The 23,391-nt window shown below is 41.8% G+C and overlaps 1 protein-coding gene across 4 annotated transcripts in view; it reads left to right on the top strand.

Annotated features, from left to right (window-relative positions):
* frmpd1b (FERM and PDZ domain containing 1b) overlaps positions 1 to 23,001 on the top strand; it is a 123,196-nt gene extending 100,195 nt beyond the window's left edge. For all 4 annotated transcript variants that reach the window (XM_060927900.1, XM_060927901.1, XM_060927902.1 and 1 more), the window contains 12 exons: positions 1,472 to 1,517; positions 1,615 to 1,719; positions 1,858 to 1,953; positions 2,137 to 2,262; positions 5,323 to 5,442; positions 10,887 to 11,023; positions 11,388 to 11,514; positions 11,781 to 11,873; positions 12,135 to 12,317; positions 15,936 to 16,080; positions 16,165 to 17,178; positions 17,297 to 23,001. In XM_060927900.1, coding sequence (XP_060783883.1) covers positions 1,472 to 1,517; positions 1,615 to 1,719; positions 1,858 to 1,953; positions 2,137 to 2,262; positions 5,323 to 5,442; positions 10,887 to 11,023; positions 11,388 to 11,514; positions 11,781 to 11,873; positions 12,135 to 12,317; positions 15,936 to 16,080; positions 16,165 to 17,178; positions 17,297 to 19,584 — 4,480 coding nt within the window. In that variant the 3' untranslated portion in view covers positions 19,585 to 23,001. The remainder of the gene's footprint in view (positions 1 to 1,471; positions 1,518 to 1,614; positions 1,720 to 1,857; positions 1,954 to 2,136; positions 2,263 to 5,322; positions 5,443 to 10,886; positions 11,024 to 11,387; positions 11,515 to 11,780; positions 11,874 to 12,134; positions 12,318 to 15,935; positions 16,081 to 16,164; positions 17,179 to 17,296) is intronic.
* The last annotated feature ends 390 nt before the right edge of the window (positions 23,002 to 23,391 follow it).

Below are 23,391 nucleotides of genomic sequence, written 5' to 3'. Positions count from 1 at the left end.
CATGGATGATGTGATCCCCAAATTCTTTGCAATTTTATGTTCTTCTAAAATTATTGTGCTATTTGCCCATGCAGTCTTTCACAGAGCACTGAACCCCTCCCCATCTTTACTTCTGAGAGACTCAGCCTCTCTGGGATGCTCTTTTTTTGTTATACCCAATCAGGTTACTGACCTATTGCCAGTTCATCAAATTAGGATTTTTTGTTTTGTTTTGTTTTGTTTTTTAAGCATTACATAACTTTTCTAGTCTTTTGTTGCCCCGTCCCAATTTTTTTTTAAACATGTTGCTGGCACTAAATTCAAAATGAGCATATATTAAAAAAAAAAAACAATAAGATTTCTCAGTTTCAACATTTGATATGTTGTCTTTGTACTATTTTCAATTAAATCTAGGGTTTCTGTGATTTCCAGAGCATACAGTAGTATTCTCCTCTTTTTTATTTTCGGTTTACACAGCGTCCCAGCTTTTTTGGACTTGGGGTTGTAAATCAAACTAAATCTAACTGGAAAATGCCACCGGATCATTTAAATATAGCATACAACATGTATCTGTTTGACAAACACTGGTTAATATCAATTGTAAGACAAATTCTAGGCTTACAGTGACTGAGTCTTAGGCCCTGTCCACACGGCAGCGGATTCAGGTGAATCTGATAAAATTGTTTATCGTTTCGGCCTGGCGTCCACACGGCACCGGCGTTTTGGGTGCCCCAAAACGAAATCTTTTGAGAACGGGTTCCAGAGTGAAAAAATCTGGCAATGGCGCCGTTGCGAAGTCGTCTGGATGAGTAGAACAGATTTGTTTACGATGACGTCACAACCACATGACTGTCAGTGCTTCACACCGGGTAGAAGTGTAACGAACTCGATGCGAGTTGTCAACAAATCCTATAACTTGGTTCATGAAACGCGCTTACAAAATATTTTCACTGTGAATATTTATTGTGTAATGGTGCAAAGTGAGAGAGAGAGAGAGTGAGAGAATAGCCCTTAGGGCAGAGTCTTTAGTCCAAACACTGCTTTATGTGGCTAATGCTACAGAAGAAGGGGTTTATGCGCATGCGTCTACTTCTTCTATTGTTCTGGTGTCTCCGATGGGACCGTCTTACAGCGCACGTAGAGGTGTGGCATGTGTATTGCATCGTTTTCAGCAAGCGTTGCGTTCCCATATGAACCTGAAATTTTACTGATCCGTTGCCCATGTGGACGCGATATTTAAAAAAAAAAATCTCGTTGCCGTTGTCGTGTGGCTGTAGCCTTAGTCGTTGCTATAGTATAGTAATTGCTTCACCAAACAAGTGCACTTGATTTAATAAAGCACTAATTTCGAGTCACATTACAACCTGGGAATGGAAAATGGACAAGCCCTTAAATCCAAACATTTAGTTATTTGATAGAGCACAATCCCCCCCCTCCCGTCATACAGCGCAGTGATGCAATTGGGTTACAACCTCATATGCTCTTTTCCTAGGCAGTGCCAGGACTCTGTAACCGTGACGGTCCTCAGAAACATGTTGGTGAGTACATAACTGTGCATACATAGGAAATGACATTCTAGAAGCTCCTACATTTTGGTAACGAGGGTATGTGGGCAATATCCCCCCCTCCCCCCAGAACCCCAAGTCCTCGTTTATGTCGGCAGAAAAGAGAGCTCGCCTGAGAAGAAATCCAGTTAAAGTGCGCTTTGCCGAGGAAGTATTAGTCAATGGACACACTCAGGTTCGGCCACCTTGCATAAGCACACACACCTACACACCCTGATGACTCACACAGGCTTCATCATTTCAAGCACATACTTTTTTTTTTTTTTCTAATCTGAAATTCATACCATTTGTGTGTGTGTGTGTGTGTCCCCAGGGAAACTCCCTTCTCTTCCTGCCCAATGTGCTTAAGGTCTACATGGAGAATGGGCAAACAAAAGCCTTCAAATTTGATAAGACCACCACAGTGAAGGTTTGTCCTCAGCATTTCTATCTTCCTTCCCCTGTGACTGCAAAACCAGTTTTTCAATTTATGTTCTTAATTACTAACAGATTGACCCGATTATACTGCACAAAGTCATAAGTTTATGTTGATCGTGCTACACAAATGTACTCTCCAGCTGTATGTTATTCGTGTGTGTGTGTGTGTGTGTAGGACATTGTGCTGACTTTAAAGGACAAGCTGTCAATTCGATCTATTGAGTATTTCTCCCTGGTGCTGGAGCAGCAATACAGCATCACCAAGCTACTACTCCTGCATGAAGATGAGCTCATACAGAAGGTAACTATTAATATCTCTCCATCTCCTTCCTACACAGGTATCCTTTCTATAGCTTCCTTTCTGTCCCTTGAAAAGTTGCTCAGGTTTAACAGTCAGCACTGCAAAAAAATGGCCTTTCAAAAATAAGAAATAAAAGATTAAAACAAAGCATATGGGGCGGCACGGTGGTGTAGTGGTTAGCGCTGTCGCCTCACAGCGAGAAGGTCCTGGGTTCGAGCCCTGGGGCCGGCGAGGGGCTTTCTGTGTGGAGTTTGCATGTTGTCTGCGTGGGTTTCCTCCGGGTGCTCCGGTTTCCCCCACAGTCCAAAGACATGCAGGTTAGGTTAACTGGTGACTCTAAATTGACCGTAGGTGTGAATGTGAGTGTGAATGGTTGTCTGTGTCTATGTGTCGGCCCTGTGATGACCTGGCGACTTGTCCAGGGTGTACCCCGCCTTTCGCCCGTAGTCAGCTGGGATAGGCTCCAGCTTGCCTGCGACCCTGTAGAACAGGATAAAGCGGCTACAGATAATGAGATGAGATGAACAAAGCATATTTGCTTGAATCAGGTGAAAAAAATCTGCCAGTGGAACTAGTCAAGTTTGACTTGGGAAGATTTCTTAAAGTAAGATGAAAACTCTAACCTGTTTTTAGATGAAATAATTCCAAAATAAGATTGGGGAACTTATTATGCGAGATCTGATTAACTCAAAATAATCAAAATAGTTCTTATAACAAGATCGTACTTCTTACATTTAGCCATTCAAGTCATTTTTATTTATTTCATTTTAAGGGTATTTCACTTAAATTCATGACAAAGTCTTAGCAGTAAAAACTGAATTTAAGATAAATATACTAATATTAGGATTGTTAAATTCTACAACTAAGCATTGCTAGCTTGAAAGATTCTCCTTTTGTGACCTGTAATTAGTAAAATACTCTAGATATGAGACCAGAGACTATCTTGAATCAAGTTGACGACACGTGTAGCATTGCAACAAGTTTATTTTTTTCCCATTTCAACATTCAAATATTAAAACATCTCTTAAGATTCCACTTCCCCAGGACCTCAGGCACCAAAAAAAAAAGTCTACGCATTTTGACTTACAGTGCTTACACAACGCCAAAGCAACAGTGCATTTTGGGGGCACTGACTATTCATGTGTACGAGGGGTTTACAAGATCAGGCACAAAAAAAAAACAACCAAACAACCAACCAAACAAAAAAAAACCACTGAACTTAACTCACAGCATTCCAAAAAGACCTCACTAAAACGCCCTCCACTCACTCATAGCCTTTTTGAAGGCACTTGTCTGGTCTAGAGTATGTACAGCATCTAGAACAGGGGTAGGCAATTATTTTTTCCATGGGGCCACATGAGAAACAGAAAATTTTGTGGAGGGCCGGACCATAAGGCTGAACTAAATTCTGCATAATATTAATTGTATTTCTTTATATAAAGCAATAAATATCATTGTTTTTACAAGCTGCTGAGACTGGTAAGAGTATGGAAAAAACGAGCTTGCCTTACAAAAAATGTCATTTATTCAATCAAATTTCCCAAAACAATGGTTAACAAAATGTGAACGTTTGTACCATTTTTTTTTTCAGTCACATTCACCCCAAAACACAATAAAGACATCACAATATTGTCTTTCCACTCCAAATATCAAGCAAGATACATCATATTATAATAATGATGCCCACATTTGTAGTCTAATCACCTCATTTGGTGTTTTTTATTTGTTCAGTGAGAGAAATCTAGTCTCTGTTGGGCTTTAACGAGTGCATCAGAGTCAGGTTGAATGTCTGAGGTGGAGATGTGAAGCACAGCTGACAGATGATCATCAGTCCATTCGGTGTAGGTATCAGATCTACAGATCGGCTCGGGCTCCGGCACCTGCTGGTGACGTCACACTATGTGATTGGCTGGACCGTTTGAAGGATGACGTACAAGTTTGTGGTTGGTCTGGACAAATTATGGAAGTATTTATCGCGGGATTAGGTTTCATGGGATTTCATGTCATGTTCCTGTCGCGCGCATTGCGTTTTTGTTGAACACAACTTCAAAATAAAAGCAATGCACATTCAGTCCATGCATGAGGTAAAATTAGAAAATATTTATTTTGTAATTTTTAATTAACCTTACGCGGGCTGGTCAGAATGAACCAAAGGGCCGGATGCGGCCCGCGGGCCGGAAAATGCCCAGGTCTGATCTAGAAGGAGCTCACTCTGAATGACTGAAAAAACAGTCGCAGTAAACTTAGGATATGTAAGGTGGAGTTGAATTGTAATGAAAGATTCAAAGATTTCAGTAAAGTTCATTTATTCCCAAAACAAGCATACTTTGTTTTTTTTTTCTTGAAACAAAATGAACCGCATTTGACAAATGTCCAAAATGTACTTACTTGTTTAAAAAAAACTTGTTTTATTTTCAAAGGTGCTCCAAATAAGACTTTTTCAAGACTTTTTGTCTATACAAGGTTTTCAGGATGGACTGTCTAAAAACTAGCCTTTCTAGCTAAATGAGGTTTTGCTTGTTGGGCAATTATGTCTTATAATAAGGGTGGCTCGATGTTCTCATCTCATTATCTCTAGCCGCTTTATCCTTCTACAGGGTCGCAGGCAAGCTGGAGCCTATCCCAGCTGACTACGGGCGAAAGGCAGGGTACACCCTGGACAAGTCGCCAGGTCATCACAGGGCCGACACACAGACACAGACAACCATTCACACTCACATTCACACCTACGGTCAATTTAGAGTCACCAGTTAACCTAACCTGCATGTCTTTGGACTGTGGGCGAAACCGGAGCACCCGGAGGAAACCCACGCGGACACGGGGAGAACATGCAAACTCCGCACAGAAAGGCCCTCGCCGGCCCCGGGGCTCGAACCCAGGACCTTCTTGCTGTGAGGCGACAGCGCTAACCACTACACCACCGTGCCGCCCCTGGCTCGATGTTTTGACTTGAAAATAGACAAATAAACTTCCTAAGATTTTTTATTTTTTGCAGTGAGGTTCATGCACTTCACATAGCTAATGGAAGAAATTCATTAATAACCATTGCTGATCTCTCAGGTGGTCCAGAAGAAGGACTCGCATGATTACAGATGTCTGTTCCGAGTGTGTTTTATCCCCCGAGATCCAGTGGACCTGCTACACGATGACCCGGTCGCCTTCGAGTACCTCTTTCACCAGGTATGTGCAGTTTTACTGAATTGCCGTAAATAGATTCATTAATGTTTGTGTCACACTGTCTCGTATCTTGCCACGTAAGCGGCGTGTGGGTCAAACGCCAAGAAATGAGGTATATTTCGTCTAAAATTGAAGTCCTGTGATGTACACAGCGTATGTGTGGTGTATCTGGGGTTTGTATGCGGTTCAAGGGATGTAAAGTTATGGCGTACTGAGGCGTATGCGTGACGTTACGCGTTGCCGTGGCGTAACCATTTCATTGGTGTGACATTGCTGCTGCATATCTGCGGCGTTCACAGGTGGGTATAGACCCCTTCGCATGTTTGTAAACAAACCAAAAGTTGCCAGGATGCGCGCGCAGCCTGGACTCAGAAACAATGGCACTGCCCATAGACCGGCATTATGAGCTGTCAGATTATGCAAAACAATTGTCGTTACAAGATCGAGAATGCTACATAAATAAGTTAACTCTAACAAGTGGACATCGCCTACCGGATCCGCATTTAATTAAAGAGTGGACGGACGATGTTAGTAAGTTCCCTGGTATACAATGGGCAGATATATACTCGTACCTTATTGACAAGACTTCAGTGTACACCCACGAAAAACTTCGTGCTTACAAGTCTTTAGACGCATACGATTATGCTATGTGCGGGCATGTACAACTTGATTAACAATGGGCCATTCATATTCATTTTGTTTTAATCAAATTATGCCAGTGATGTGATGGCAATGTGGCTTTAGCTACAACAGCAAATCCCAACACTAAACAGCAATTTGCAGGAGGTAATGGCATGAAAGGAATGATAGTGTAAAGAGTGCAGCTAAGAGAAATCAGAGCTGCGTAAAAAGCGAGAGGCAGAGAGCAGAAATGAAACTGAACGGGGCGGGAGCTAGGTTAGAGCAGTCAACGTAAGTTGGCATTTAGAGTGAGGGCACACAATTTTACCTTTCCATCCTTGCTTTAAAATTGTGATTTTCGGCATACACAAATAATGATGGCACAAAATCTGGACTGCTTGAGTCAAGCGAGACCTCTCCTACAAACAAAATTGCATGCAATGCTAAGTTAACATGCTAACAATATTCATTACATTGTGTAACTATGACCCAGCTAATCAGACAAACATTACCAAAGTATTTCGCTACATCAATAAACGAAGACTAGAAAGAATAAAAAAGAAAGCTTTAATAAATAGCCTGATCTTACCTGTGATGAAGTGGGCGCTGCAAACCCGCGCATTTTTGATAGTGCTTTCATCCCAGTCTACACGTTTGATGGCTTGTAGCCATAGACGTCGGCGATTTTTTTGGAATGGGTGAGATCCTGCTGGAATTCTGAACATTTTACCCCCATCACTGCTACGATTCTGACACCCGACAACACAACAACTAGGCATTTCTGAGTCTTTTTTGGGTCCAGGCTGCGCGCGCAATTTCCTCTTACGTATGAATGACGTTTACTGCGAAGGGGTCTACAAAAGGGGGCCCCATACTGCATTTGTTGTCATTCATCGCAGTCAAGAAAGCATCACGCCAGTAAAGAAGTCAGGACCCAGGAAGGGCAAGGGAAGAGGGAAGACATCAGCCGCATCCACCCAGCCAGCCCCAGAGCCACCTTCATCAGACACATGTCAACTGAAGCGTTCACATGGCGTAATAGGTGTTCGAGCAACGTTCCAGCTGTGTCAATGCTGCATAGCTTTTGTTTTTACGGCATATGTGTGACGTATCAAAGCTGCTACGTACAGCGGATATAAAAAGTGTACACACCCCGTTAAAATGCTAGGTTTTTCTGATATAAAAAAAATGAGACCATGATAAATAATTTCAAAACTCTTCCCACCTTTAATGTGACCTATAACCTCATCTCATTATCTGTAGCCGCTTTATCCTTCTACAGGGTCGCAGGCAAGCTGGAGCCCATCCCAGCTGACTACGGGTGGGGTACACCCTGGACAAGTCGCCAGGTCATCACAGGGCTGACACATAGACACAGACAACCATTCACACTCACATTCACACCTACGCTCAATTTAGAGTCACCAGTTAACCTAACCTGCATGTCTTTGGACTGTGGGGGAAACCGGAGCACCCGGAGGAAACCCACGCAGACACAGGGAGAACATGCAAACTCCACACAGAAAGGCCCTCGCCGGCCCCGGGGCTCGAACCCAGGACCTTCTTGCTGTGAGGCGACAGCGCTAACCACTACACCACCGTGCTGCCACCTATAACCTGTACAGTTCAATTGAAAAACAAACAAATCTGTTCAGGGGGAAAAACATAAAAAATAAAAAATATACAGTAAGCTGGTTGCATAAATGTGCACACACTTAAACTAATACTTTGTTGAAGCACCTTTTGATTTAATTACAGCATTCAGTCTTTTTGGGTTCACACCTCCCATCAATTAAAATGACTCTGATTAACCCCAAATAAAGTTCAGACATTTACTCGGTTGTATCCTCCAGTAAAAGCCAGGGTTCGCAGAGAGCTTACAAAGCATCAGAGGGATCAGAGGAATTGTGAAGTGAAATGAAAATGATAAATGGTCTTCAAAATTTTAAACAAATAAGAATCTGAAAAATGTGGTGTGCATTAGTATTCAGCCCCCCTGCGTCAATACTTTGTAGAGCCACCTTTTGCTGCAATTACAGCTGCAAGTCTTTTGTGGTATGTCTCTACCAGCTTTGCACATCTAGACACTGAAATTTTTGCCCATTCTTCTTTGCGAAATAGCTCAAGCTCAGCCAGATTGGATGGAGAGCATCTGTGAACAGCAATTTTCAAGTCTTGCCACAGATGCTCAATGGGATTTAGGTCTGAACTTTGACTGGGCCATTCTAACACACGAATATTCTTTGATCTAAACCACTCCATTGTAGCTCTGGCTGCATGTTTAGAGTCATTGTCTTGCTGGAAGGTGAATCTCCTTCCCAGTCTCAAGTCTTCTGCAGCCTCCAACAGGTTTTCTTCCAGGATTGCCCTGTATTTATCTCCATCCATCTTCCCATCAACTCTGACCAGCTTCCCTGTCCCTGCTGAAGAAAAGCATCCCCATAGCATGATGCTGCCACCACCATGTTTCACAGTGGGGATGGTGTGTGCAGGGCGATGAGCAGTGTTAGTTTTCCGCCACACATAGCGCTTTGCATTTAGGCTAAAAAGTTCAACTTTGGTCTCATCTGACCAAAGCACCTTCTTCCACATGTTTGCTGTGTCCCCTACATGGCTTCTGGCAAACTGCAAACGGGACTTCTTATGCCTGTCTTTCAACAATGGCTTTCTTCTTGCCACTCTTCCAAAAAGGCCAGATTTGTGGAGTGTACGACTTGTAGTTGTCCTGTGCACAGATTCTCCCACCTGAGCTGTGGATTTCTGCAGCTCCTCCAGAGTGATCATGGGCCTCTTGGCTGCTTCTCTGACCAGTGCTCTCCTTGCTCGCTCTGTCAGTTTAGGTGGACGGCCATGTCTTGGTAGGTTTGCAGTTGTGCCATACTTTTTCCATTTTTGAATGATGGATTGAACAGTGCTTCTTGAGATGTTCAGAGCTTGGGATATTTTTTTTTATAACCTAACCCTGCTTTAAACTTCTCCAGAACTTTATCCCTGACCTGTCTGGTGAGTTCTTTGGTCTTCATGACGCTGTTTGTTCTTCAGTGTTCTCTAGCAAACCACTGAGGCCTTCACAGAACAAGTGTATTTATGCTGAGAGTAAATTACACACAGTAGGACTCTATTAACTAATTAGATGACTTCTGAAGGCAATTGATTGCACTGGATTGTATTTAGAGGTATCAGAGTACAGGGGGCTGAATACTAATGCACACCACATTTTTCAGGTTTTTATTTGTTTAAAATTTTGAAGACCATTTATCATTTTCGTTTCACTTCACAATTATGTGCTACTCTGTGTTGGTCTATCACATAAAATCTCAATAAAAAACTTTTAAGTTCGTGGTTGTAAGGTGGAAAAATGTGAAAAATGTTCAAGGGGTATGAATACTTTTTCAAGGCACTGTACCATGGAGCACAGTGAAGACAGTCATCAAGAAGTGGAGAAAATATGGGACAACAGTGACATTACCGAGAACTGGACGTCCCTCCAAAATTGATGAAAAGACAAGACGAACACTGGTCAGGGAGGCTGCCAAGAGGCCTACAGCAACACTGAAGGAGCTGCAGGAATTTCTGGCAAGTACTGGTTGTGTACTACATGTGACAACAATCGCCCGTATTCTCCATATGTCTGGACTATGAGGTAGGGTCAAAGAAAAACATCCAGGCCCGGCTAAATTTTGCAAAAAAAATACATCAACTCTCCCAAAAGTATGTGGGAAAATGTGTTATGGTCTGATGAAACCAAGGTTGAACTTTTTGGCCACAATTCCAAAAGGTATGTTTGGCGCAAAAACAACACTGCGCATCACCAAAAGAACACCAAGCCCATGGTTCACAGAGAGCTTGGTGGTGGCAGCATCATGTTTTGGGGTTGTTTTTCTTCAGCTGGAACAGGGGCTTTAGTCAAGGTGGAGGGAATTATGAACAGTTCTAAATACCAGTCAATTTTGGCCCAAAACCTTCAGGTGTCTGCTAGAAAGCTGAAGATGAAAAGGAATTTCATCTTTCAGCACGACAATGACCCCCAAAAAGTTTTGGAACGGCCCAGCTAGAGCCCAGACCTAAATCTGATTGAAAATCTGCGGGGTGACCTGAAGAGGGCTGTGCACAAGAGACGCCCTCGCAATCTGACAGATTTGGAGCGCTTTTGCAAGGAAGAGTGGGCAAATATTGCCAAGTCTAGATGTGGCAGGCTGATAGACTCTGACCCAAAAAGACTGAATACTGTAATTAAATCAAAAGGTGCTTCAACAAAGTATTAGTTCAAGGGTGTGCACACTTATGCAACCAGCTTATTGTATGTTGTTGGTTTTTTTAAATGTTTTTCCCCCTAACAGATTTGTTTGTTTTTCAATTGACTTGTACAGGTTATAGGTCACATTAAAGGTGGGAAAAGTTTTGAAATTATTTATCGTGGTCTAATTTTTTTACGTTAGAAAAACCTATCATTTTAACGGGGTGTGTACACTTTTTGTATCCACTGTATGTGCTACGGATTTTTAAGTGCGGACTTAAAAATACGCCGCACCCTGGCGTACAAGGAGATCGTGTTACGCATCCTAGAGTATTAGCTATGTAAGCTGACGATGCTGTGACGTTCCTTTCTTACTGCCACGTATCCTGATACGCCGTACATACGCAAGGCTGAAACGCCAGTGTGTGACACAAGCATAAAGACCCATGTCTGTTTAGTGATTTTGCTCAAGTCAAAGTGTATGTTGTCTGAGTAAAATTGATTACTGCATGTGAAACATTGGGTACAATTTCTTGTGATTCAAGACGCAGTATTGGGATTTGCCGTGTGTGTTTGTGTGTGTGTATAGAGTGTTGGGGATGTGCTGCAGGAGCGATTTGCCGTAGAGATGAAATGTAACACTGCTTTGAGGCTAGCAGCACTGCATATGCATGAAAGGTTGGCCAGCTGTGGACAAACTACAAGAGCATCTATCAAAAATATTACGTAAGTCTCACACTGGCACACATGTATCCTGATACACTTGTAACTCAAATATACAGCATTTATATAGTACAATTAAATACTCGCTATGTTCCAGTCTGGAGGCACTTCCACTTGCAACCTTGAATCTCGTCAAGCTTTGTGTTTGGGACACTCTTCATAGTCATCAATGCATCATAACAATCATGCACTAGCTTACCTGCTTATCCGATCCCTGATTCTGAACTAATGGCAGCTATTTTTCTGCCCTTTAACACAACTGTTTGCTGAATAACCTAACCGCTTATCTGCCTGCCAATCAAATGGCCATTATGATCGTTAAATAGCAAAATGTTTGTGTGCATGTCTGTGTTTGTGTCACTTTCAGTAAGGAGTTTGGATTGGAGAGTTTTATTTCGCCCACATTACTGAGGAACATGAGAGAAAAAGATCTGCGGAAAGCTCTTACAGGCCATATGAAGAAAATCCAGTCACTGCTCGAACCGCGTCAGAAAGTAAGCTTTGCATTTTTGTGTAGATTAGGGCTGAAAAAATATTACAGTTATGGGTTTTATATATATATATATATATATATATATATATATATATATATATATATATATATATATACAGTTATTACAGCGATATGGGATTGTGTGGAAAAACTGAGAAGAATGGGCATGAGTGTATGTGTTTTTGTGATGCTCACCATAATGGATTTACTCTCCCTATTCTTTCACCTCTCTCTCTCTCTCTCTCTCTCTCTCTCTCTCTCTCTCAGGTAATCTCAGTACCTCAGGCCAGGTTAGCATATCTAACTCAGATGGCAGAACTGATATCATATAGTGGAAGAAGCTATAATGCCACCATGCTGGTGAGAGCACCTTGTTACTTCCTGATGAAAGTATAAATAAAATCTACTGAGTTTTATTCTTTATTTCCCTTTTAACTTTTACGAACCTATTGGCTACTGTTTATTTTTATGGGATAAAATAATAGTTTAATAATAATGGACAAGGACCTAATCCTTATTTTTGAGATTCTTAGTAATATATTTCTGTTTTACTTGGCAGACATTCTGTGTATGAGGAATGATGAGGATGATGATAGGTGTGTATTTATGTGTGTATCTCAGCTGCAGGACCGGGAGTCGTTGGTGAGTTTGTTGGTGGGAGCACGATTTGGTGTCAGTCAGATACTAAACCACAAGCTGAACATGATCTCGACTATTATAGACTTCCATTATATCAGCCGTGTAGAAGTGCTCTCTGAGTCTGACAGGGTCAGCATGCTAAAGATCTACCTACATGATATCCAGGTGGGTCCACAGATGGGATTTCTTGCAGAATCAGAACAAAAATGTTAAATACATGGAAGGTATATGCCAGTGGCGAACCGTTAGTATTAGAGCTGGGACTTCAGCTCAGCCAAAACTTAGCCAGACACACCAAAAAAGCAACAGGGCAAAGGATTTTGCAAGGGATTAGCGACAGGCTGCCAGGTAGCTCTGTTGTATGTAGTTGTCGATGTTGATTTTAAAAGTAACTAAGTAAATTACATAGGGAAATGCATATTTAAGTCTGAGTGAAAAATACTGGGGCGAATGTGTATAACCGACTTTCACCAGTCAGTTACTCTAATAATAACTAAGGGCGTATTCACACCTACGTTGTTTGGTCCGGACCAAATGAACCAAATTTCCCTTGGTCCAGACCTTTTGGGTTGGTCTGAATACAAACCACTGAACTCTGGTCCGGACCAAAGGAACCCTGGTGCGGACCTTTTGGAGGTGTGAAAGCAGACCGGACCTAATCCGACAGTTTTGCTTTTTTGTACCTCGGGAGCTTCCGTCGTTTGTCGAGCATTATGGGAAACAGAGTCTTGACACTCCACCGCAAAGTGCAAACACTGTTTCGGTTGTCAAGGGAACCTTACAACAGTCGTTCAGTCTTTCAGACCAGTGGTAGGCTAGACTACAGAGTACAAAAAATGAGTAGGGGACAAACGTGGGCCGAGGAAGAAACGCCTACCCTTTTGGATATATGGGCAGATGTCCACATATCTGAGCTTTTGGAGAGAACACACAAAAATGCCGACGTGTTTGCTGTATTCAGTGAGAAAATGAAGGAGCAGGGGTTCACGCGCTCCCCAGAACAATGTCGGCTAAAAGTGAAGAAACTCCGTCAGACCTACATTAAAATCAGGGACATTCTTTCAAAAAGTGGCGGTACTAGCGACTTGCGTGAAGAGCCAGAACTGTCACAACATGATGAACATCAGCGCTATCCTCCGTGACTACTTTTGAACTTAATGCTTTGTGCGCGTGTCGTCTCTGACCAATAGCTGAACGACCTCAGGGCGCATGGCTTTGTTGACAGATTTTGGTCCGCTTACTAAAATGTACAGTGTGAAAGCGAACCACACCAAAATGAAAAAATAAAAAAAACATTTGGTTCGGACCAAAGCAAGTGAACTATCGAACTATCCTGGTCTGAATACACCCTAAAAGTCTCTGTGTGGCTAATAAATGATGCAGAGGAGGTGAAGAGTTGATCTGTCAGCATTTATTCTGGAAAACAGTGAATGACTGGGCTATCAACACACGGAGATAGGGGAAAGAATTCTGGTATCCCCCTTTCCAGACATCCCAAGTATGATTAAAAAAAAAAAAAGTTGCATACTGTAGGCTACATACTGTTCAGTAGGCTGGCTACATTACACTGTGAGATAACAGACCATAATAGTCGTGCACTTAATATTGATCGTATAGTGTAATTTACAATGTACAGTAAATGAAATGAACAATACAGTAATGAATAATATATCTGACACATCTTAAGTGTTTTCTTAACATAGTCGGGCAAGCATACCTGGAAAACAATGAATGACAGGGATATCAACACACGGAGACAGGGGAACGCATTCTGGCATCCCTATCACATAATAAACCAGTTAGCACCCAGCCAAATGGCTACTCAGAAAAACACTCGACTTTTCACACGGAATTTTACGACGCTAATTTACATATTTGATCTGATACAAACAGTGGATATGTGTCAAAATATTCAAACATCAAAAAATAAACATTATATCTTGGGGAAAAAATAAAAAATATACTGTATTAATGAATACTGTCCATACAGGATTCACGCAGCCAGCTTACCCCTTTCCAGACATCCCAAGCACAATAATGTCCACAAGTGTGTTACACTAATGCCCCATCAGAAACAATAGTGGAACCGTTAACGGAACCTAACAAATTAACATATTTTACAATAGAGGGACTTGGGGAAGTTCACAAAAAAAAAAAAACAACAACAACTTTATCCATATGAAATTATGACATTACTGCATGTGTGTGGAAGAAGAGTCTGGAGACAGTTTCTTGGTTGTTAGCTTGTGCTACTTGCGTTTGATAGCACTGGCTTTGCTAACACTACTGATGAACACTACACCGGCTGGAAGGTGACTTCACTGCTAGGTGACTGCGCTGGCTCATGGTTAACCCTCTGGAGTCTAAGGCCTTTCAGAGACTTTGAGGCTGTTTGCAATACCCTGACATTTTCAAGTATTTCAACTAACTGTAAACATCTATGCAAAAGTGGCACATATGGTTGTATTCTGAAAAGCCTAACAAAAAATAATATGAAAGTAAAGTGAATGTAATACAAACACGTTTTATTTAAATTGAGTGTAAACACAACTGTACAAAAAGCAGGTTTTAGAGGTCTTCAAACAGTGCAAGAAAACACAATAAATATATCTAGCCAAGACTTTTGAAGTTTGAACCTTGTAAACAAAAGTGTTGGCTGCATAAAAGTAAAAAGAGCATTTAGAAATGTTTTGTTGTTTCCATACAAAATGTAAAAAAGTAATTGTATGTCAAGCCAGTGTCTCTGTTAGTCGAATACTAATTAGATGGGCGTGAAACACCTCTGATGGCCCCCACCCCCCGTCACTTTCCATGTGCTCTGGCAGGACATTGCCTTTGCCTTCTGGCTGAATGGGGCGTGCTCTCACCTCTGAATAGCCACTCAAGCACCGGGTACTTTACATGTGAATAGCGATAGGTGTGGCCTCGGGGGCTGCTGCAGTCAGACAGTACAGAAAATCCAAAGATTTCTTTTCACTCTCTTTAAAAAGGGCCAGCTGTATAATTTATTTCATATATATATATATATATATATATATATTTGAAAACTAGAAGTTTCAAGGTTTTTAATGGTGTCACTTATATGTTTGAATGACAAAAACTCACAGGGTTACAGATGTGTTTTTGGAGAAGTGTCAAATTGCCCACCGGCGGGCACTTAGACTCCAGAGGGTTAAGCTCGCGTTGGCCTTTGAGAAGTCCTAGGGTGATAAATTTTTGATCCCTCCCACTACAAATGAAAATCTGGTTGGTTATTTCATCTGTCACTCCCTACACAAACATACACTGCCATGGCCTTCTGTCCCGGCAATGAAGTCCTAACCAATGAGTGAGGCAGCTCTAAACTCTTCTCACCCTAGAGACAACAAACAAAAAAATTTCATTGGATAACTCTATTTTAATGTTTTCAGGACAGTAACCCTTTCATTTCTGAAGCAACTTTGATAGAAAATGAGGTCAATTTAGAATTAGAAGAGAATAATTATAATGGAATTATGAAAGAAATTAAATATAACCTTTGAAATACTGATATGTTTGAGCCTTCTCTGAAGGCCGAGAAGGCCCTGACGGTTCCTCTCTGGTGTATGCAAACAATATGATCAATGTGAATATTTCTTCACATTTCTTTAGTTTTCCTTTTATATTCCATATTTAGAGATTTTATGAATTTATCTTTTATATTCAAGTATCCTTTCAGAGCAAATAGTCATACCCTACACACAGTTTTACAATATGTATGCTTTTGTTTTTGTTTGTTTCCCCTCTCTCACTCTCTGTGTACAGCCCCTGGCCTTGCTAATGGATTCTGTAGCCGCTAAGGACTTGGCATGTCTGCTGGCAGGCTATTGCAAATTGTTAGTGGATCCAAATATGAACGTGTTCCGCTGGGGCCCTCGCCCCAAAATACGTCGTATACCTTTAGAAGAAGGTAAAATAGAAATTATTTCAAGAATTACATCTATTCCTTACGCTTTAAACCTTTGATTGTTAATGCTATAATCTAATTCTTTAGGCTTTGGATTCCGCTGTGGCAGTGACTCAGACGAGAGCTCAGATGAGGACTACGCCATGGACAACCTGATAGACACACCAGTCTCTGAGGACACTGTCTCAACTCAAACAAACGATGACAGGGAAGATGAGAAGGAGGAAGAAAAAGAAGAGGCCAAAACAAACACAATAAGGGTGATTGTGACTCAGACAGAAGACGAGGAGAAGGTAGTAGAAGGTGCTCTAGAAGGAACAAGTACAAGCGGTTCTTTTGAGGATGAGGATTATGCAGCAAGAGTAGATGCACTTCTAGAAACAGGATGGTACACAGACCCAAGAGTCAACAGCAGCTTCTCTAGTTTGTCCAGTAACTCATTTAACACCCTTGAGGAGATTAGCAAAGTGTCCATGACATGGCCTGCTCGTTTGGACTCTTTTCAGGAGGAGATGCCCAAATCGGACCAGGCTACTGGTGCTTCTAACCAGGATGTCCACCATCCTTACCTGCTCGAGATCCCTGAACACCTGAATCAGAAAAAGAAATCAAACCCCCCCTCTAACTTGCTCTATGATAAGCACAGTGGCTTGCGATACAGTGACCTCTCCCAAATGTCTGACTCCCTTCCAAGCCCACCTGAAGCAAGTGATGATGCTCTGAGTGATTTGGAAGAGATTAATAAAGATGAAAACAAAAATTATAGACCTGCAGACATTGATGCCGTGTTGGCTTCGGGTAGTAGTAATAGCATAAAATCTACAGTAGCTGGCTTCAACGTCCAAGCACTTTTAGCAAGGATCCGTAGTCATCCAGCATGTAAGAAAGATCTGAGAAACTTGAACCTCCACCAGAAAGAGGAACCAAAGCCTAAAGGGCCTTTGTCCAGACCAAAAGTTCAACCTCCACCTCCACCACCAAGAACAGTATCCAGAGTTTCTGAGTTGGCAAAGGACACCAGAAACAGTGGGTCAGAATCAGAAGATGAATTCTTTGATGCACAGGATCATCTCATTCCACCAACTTCAGAACAACCTGCAGGTCAGCGAGCTTTTCCTAAACAGGAGTGTACATGTTCTGTATAATTTGTGTCTTAAATGATGTGTATTCTCTCTAGAAATCCTACTCTAACATTGTTCTTTCTCTATGCTTCTTCCAGAGAAGAAAATAAATGTGAATGGAATGGGACATGCTCTGAAAAAAACTGCGATAAAGATCAATGTGGAGGAACCAGAAGCTTCAAAAATGCAAAGCCACTTGGACAAGCCACACAGTGACAATTCTTTACCTATTAATAGAAACAACCTAAAGAAGGATGCTTCCATCCTTAAAGATCTCACACCTGCAAAAAATATTCTTGATAATAGAGAGCTGAAGGGTCAGCAGCCGTCGGTGATTCTGCGTCCTCAACCCGTGCTTGAACCTATGCCTATCCCAAATAATCATGTCTTGGATAAGAAGGGACAGCAGTGTAATGGAGATGTTCCTGCCCGTAATGCTCACATATCCTCTGAGCTTTTGGAGATGGAGCCAGACACTATGGAGTTTAAACCTGTTACTACAATTGGACCACCACGGTCTTCCCCCTTAATCACAGCAGTACGGCAAACTAAATCCCAGGTACCAATCACAGTGGATCTTGCAACACTTTCGAATGATACTCAAAATATCACAAAACCTCTCGATTTTAATAGTGAAATAGCGAAAGAAGAGAAAACAGGAGAACACCAATCACCGCCTCCTCTGCAGCCCAAGAAAGAAGAAGTTTTTGCAAAACCCCCAGAACCTGACAAACCCATATGCAAAGTTTCTCAGTCATCATCTGGTCTCGCTCTGAAAACTGAAGATGAGAAACCATCAAATGGGATTACTTTGCGTACCTGGTCCCAACGGAACGGGGCTACACCGGGCCCTCCTCTGAGTAAAGGAGTCTCTCTGAGCCATGAGAATCTTAAATACAAACTGAGGAATGAGAATACTGCAGTCACAGTGACCAGCGCTTCAACTCTGACTGCTACTCCACCCCCGTCTGTGGCTATCAGAGGCTCTATAAGCATGGATCCCAAAGATCCCTTTGGGACTGGAAGGCGTTTTAGCAGCAGGAGTTCTTCTGGGCGTTTGTCTGCTTCAGCACTACGTGGAAAGATCCAGGACATGCCCTGGTATCTCACCCGATCCCAGGAAATTTTGGGGACAGTAGCACTCAGCAGTGATAAATTAGCAGACACTAAAGCATCTAAGGATGCAGATGATTACAAGGACTCTAAAAAGGAATCTCCAAAAGCCACTTCAGTACCTGCGTTGAATGATTGGACAGAGAAAGATGCTGAGGTGGTTGTTGTGAAACTCAAAGATGGGCCACAAGAGGTGGCCTCGCATGTGAAAGACACAAGTGGAAGAACTTCACTGTCTGGTCATCCAAACCTAAAGCAGAATGGGTTACAAGACTCCAGTGAACTTTTCTCACGCTTGGGAACATGCCGATCTGAACAGCCTAAGTCGCAAAAAAACACTGTTGCAAAGGATAATCTGGAAAGGCCATCTCCTCCGTCTAGCACTGGCACACCCCACCGTGATGCATGTGGGTGTCATACTGTTTATGCCAATTGCTTTAGTGGGGATTCTGAGGATTTGTGTGGTTTTGATGATGATCTGACAGTGTACGAGTTCTCCCGTCAGAAACGAATCAACAAACCACCCCAGACCTCCACTGCACCTTCCTCTGCCCCTTCTTCCAACATCCTGTCTCTGCTAAGAGACTCCCCTCACCCCCTTTCAACTTCTTCTGAGCTTAGTCCTCTCTTTACGCCACCCCGGCCTAGGCCCCTGGGTTACAACCCACTGGACAATCCGCTACGTAATCTTCAAGAAAGACGATACGTAACAGGCCTAAAAGGTACTGGGCTTAAAGGGGGCTACATGTCCCTGCACAAAGATATTGATGAACTTCTCCTGGTGCTTAAGAATGGAGAGACTGCAATAAATCCTTCAGGCCAGAAGGGGCCATGTGAAAAGGCTAGTAGTATGAATGGCAATTCCTTTTCAGAAACGGAGCGCTGTTTAGTGCAGGCTGAGGCACGGAGGCTGGCCTCAGGATGTCAGCGTGCCACGCGAGTTGGTTGGGCACCAGATGATGCTCTTCTCTCATTGGGCAATAGCTTTGGAGCTTTGGTACATCTAGCAGCAGCTTGCCTTCAAGTGTCCTGTTCAGACTGTGGAAGTTACCATGGTGATATTGATGGCAGTGAGGCTCTAAGGAAGCTTCAAGAAATTGTGTGTCTGTACAAGGAGTTTGTGATGGCTGTAGAAGCAGCCAGAGAGGGGGAGGGCGTCAGGTTGTTAGCTAAACAATGCACGGTTCTCATATCTACAGTCTTCTCTCTAACACAGCTCTTCAGGACACACACTCCAGACACAGACAATAGACATTTACCCCTAAACTTCTGAACTTGGAAGTTTTGAATGAAAGAGATCAGAGAACTAAAAAGAGAGTGAGAGAGAATGGTAATCATTTTCTTTGGACTTAAAGACTTTAAATGTGTGCTGGCACACATGAAATAAAAGTAAGTGCCGTGTACACACACACAAAACACACAAAATCTCAGTCAAACTCATTAACAGGCAAATAAGTCTACTAAAAAGTAGAATCTTTTGTCCTCTAAACCTGTTGGTCTTGCCAAGTCTCCTTATGAACTTTAAACAGGATATGGTTTTATTGATACATACAGTAGCTATTTTCTAACAATATCTTATTTCTTTAAGTATGGTATTCAAGTTCTTATTTATTTTTACATACGATATGTACGCACCGTGGGTTATAACCTATACCTACTTTTTTTGTTTTGTTGTATGTAAAGTGCTACCTCTTGGTCTAACAACTAGTGAAACCTGAAAAAAAAAAATACAGTGTTATGGTGTAGTGTCTGTAATTTTTTGTACTGCTATTCACTGATTTTAGGCATGGTACTTCATAAGATGGGCAAAGCAGCCACCAACCCACTTTCTTCTCCCTACTCCTGACCATGTGTACATATAATAGATGGTAGAAAGGATGTATAGAATACTCAGTAACTTTTGAATCGTGTGCAGTAATTTATCAACTCACTTTCCAAAATTTTCTTCTTTCTTTTTGCTTGAAAGCTGGATATAAATGGGAATTAATAGCTGTTGAGAGAAAACTGAAAGTGTTTAATTTTATATCTAAGGTCTATATGTCAGTATGAACCGTCATATTCCTTTTTCATCGGCAAGTTAGCTTACTGTTAATGGTAGCGATCAGTTTTATCCAAAGATGATGCAGCACGAAGTGCTATGTCATTGTGACCATTCATTTCTAGTACTAGTCAAACTCCACTATTTTTACTTCTTTTATTACTATGCAAGTGTCACTAATTCATAGCTGTTGTCAAAATATCTGTATTCAACATTGCTCATATCTTATCAAAACTGTTTTGATAATGGGGCTTCCCAAACAAACCTAAGCCTTATTCTTGATCTAGAAGTACTTGATCTAGAATATTCTGGATCGAGGTCAAATCAAGTACTTATGCAATTGCAACCTGGATCATAATTTGCCTTTTGATTATTGGGGGGAAATCTTGCCAGGTATTAGTACTAGAGTTTCAGTAGGTCTTCATTAGGCAGCCCAAAATTAAGTTAGTGTTCATTTTATTAAAGGTGCTGACTGCAAAGTCATCTGAAATTTTCTTGTTGTGCATGGCATTTTCCTTTGTCTCACAAGAACGATATTATGCGGACGAGATGTGATAATTTTTTTTAAAAGATTTTTTTTGTGCTTTTTCCGCCTTTATTGGAAAGGACAGTGTAGAGACAGGAAATGAGCAGGAGAGAGATTGGGAAAAGACCTCGGGTCGGAATCGAACCCGGGTCCCCGGATTTATGGTATGGCACCTTATCCACCTGAGCCACAACGTCCCTGAGATGCGATCATTTTGACGTGCTGAAGGTCACTTTTCTCCATTTTGGGACCGAATATCCTATTTCTTGAGGTAAACAGTATGGCCCTAGCCTGGGAAATCCCATGCTGCTTTGCACAATCGTTCCGATCTGAAAAGACAGCATGGAAACTATGGTCTAAAGGCTCACCTGAGTTAGGGAGCCAATCAGAGAGTGGGGAGGGGTGGAAAGACGGTGACGCGTACTATTCGACAAACGGAAGCTTGTAGTTTATTTGGGACTGTTTACGGATCACATTTAACATGGCGGCGAGCGATACGAACCAAACTAACCAAACCAGCTTCTCTCATATTTGTCTTGCACAAACGGCAGTAATCGTTCGGTGCCATTGTTTTCCTATTTTTGTTTTGCCTTCTCTTTCTCTTTCCTTCTCTTCTTCGCCTCTTCGTTGCTCTAACTACGTCACCGGGTACAACTGCCATGATTGGCCATGGGCTACGTATACGCCAAATAATAGACATTCGCAACGTCCAATAAACGGCCGTTGACAATCGTAAACCACACCTCCCCTACGAGAAATTCAATAGGCGGATTCCAGACCATATTTCACTTGTGATATGGTCTGGTGTTAACCAGACTAGTATGGCCCTATGGAAACAGCTGAATGTGAGGAGCTTTAATTAATTAGCATAATGATGGAACTGCATCACACCAAGATGACACACAGAAAAAACATTGTGATTCTGCATCGACCTCTGAGAGTTTTGAGTCACAGGGATGTAATTTGTGGTTGACATTCACCAATAGATCCATGAAACAAAAGATCTTTTCTCTGTTATTGCTTTTGTGTTCTCGTTTCTTTCTCTGTAAAATCAAAACATCAGGTGTATAACTCTATACTCACTACCGTGGAGTCGAGCCCGTGTATTCTAAGGCTAAGATAGCTAAGCGCTAGCTAGAATGATTTAGTTATCTGTCCAGAAAAAAATGACGTCATCTAACCTTGCTTCGGCAGTCTCCGGAATTGTAAAATGCGGGACGCGTTTTATTTACACAGAGGATACACGGTGTGTGCATCAGCGAAACATCTCGAAACTTCAACAGCAATAGAAATGGAACATTTTGCCTAGAATTCAACTTTGCAGTCAGAATCTTTAACTATGTTCAAATTCATTACGTCATAAAATGTGGGATCTTCGGAGCCAAGTAAAGCTCTGTATCGTCACTGGTAGCATTCATCATTTCATCTTTTTCACATAAAGGTAAAGTCTGAGGTTTGGATTTGCAGGAGTAAGCCTGTTCTATGTCAGTGCAAACTTTCAGTTCTGGAAATTGATGAACAGATAATTTAACCTAGTCCTTAAAGCTTGTTGCACTTGCAAGTGATCAATTATGAACATAATATGGTTTAACTAAAGTCATTATATTAGGAGTGCTTCCAGACATCACACGCGCGCGCACACACATCTCCAGACCACATGGTATGTCAAACCCATCGAGTGAAACACTACAAAGTTGTGTTTGAGGCAGCAGGTCACACTTAGAAGAGTAGCATAAAAAAATAGCAAAATGTAGAAAGGAGTTTTCTTATGCTGACTCACTATTGCATCTGTGGTCTTATCTGTTATTAATTTTTAAAATTTGTTCCAGCACGCCAGCACATGTTATGACACTAATTGTTACACTGGCAGAGATATCTATCAGCCATGTCAAACTACCTGATTGAGGACAACCTCAAATGGTCCTGTAGCTATTGTTTGGTTTTTTTTGTCATAATTGTAGCAAATAATAAACGAGAACATGTACTAAATTTAATCTGTGTATGCGGATAGCTTGCATTTGGAGTCCACGTATATAAACCCAGACGAGCTCTGAACAGTGAGAAATTGTCTAAATAATGAAGGGACAATCGTGAAGTCATTTTGCATTCCTTCTACTGTAACAATAATTAAAGAATGAACTTGAATGGAATCTACTGCTGAATTGTTTCATTTAACGTTGACTCATGTATTTAGCTTGTTTATTCTGTGCATTGACTCAGATTTTTTCCCCTCGTGTGTCAGAGTTGGCTGTTTGTTTTACTGCAGATTTCTTACCTAGCTCAGGAGAGCTACCCAGGGTGGACATCAAGGACTTTCCACCCAAAACAACCATTCACACACATTCTCACCTACGGGCAATTTAGAGTAGCCAGTTAGCCTAACTGCATATCTGTGGACTATGGGGGAAACCAGAACACCTGGAAGAAATGCTTGCAGACACTGGGAGAACATGCAAACTCCACACAGAAAGGCCCCCATCAGCTGTGAGTTTCAAACCCAGAACCTTCTTGCTGTG

Source organism: Neoarius graeffei, chromosome 8 (assembly GCF_027579695.1).
Source record: "Neoarius graeffei isolate fNeoGra1 chromosome 8, fNeoGra1.pri, whole genome shotgun sequence".
In the NCBI taxonomy this organism is placed as follows: Eukaryota; Metazoa; Chordata; class Actinopteri; order Siluriformes; family Ariidae; genus Neoarius; species Neoarius graeffei.
The sequence above is the reverse complement of the archived record's forward strand: the minus strand, read 5'-3'. Positions and strand labels throughout refer to the sequence as shown.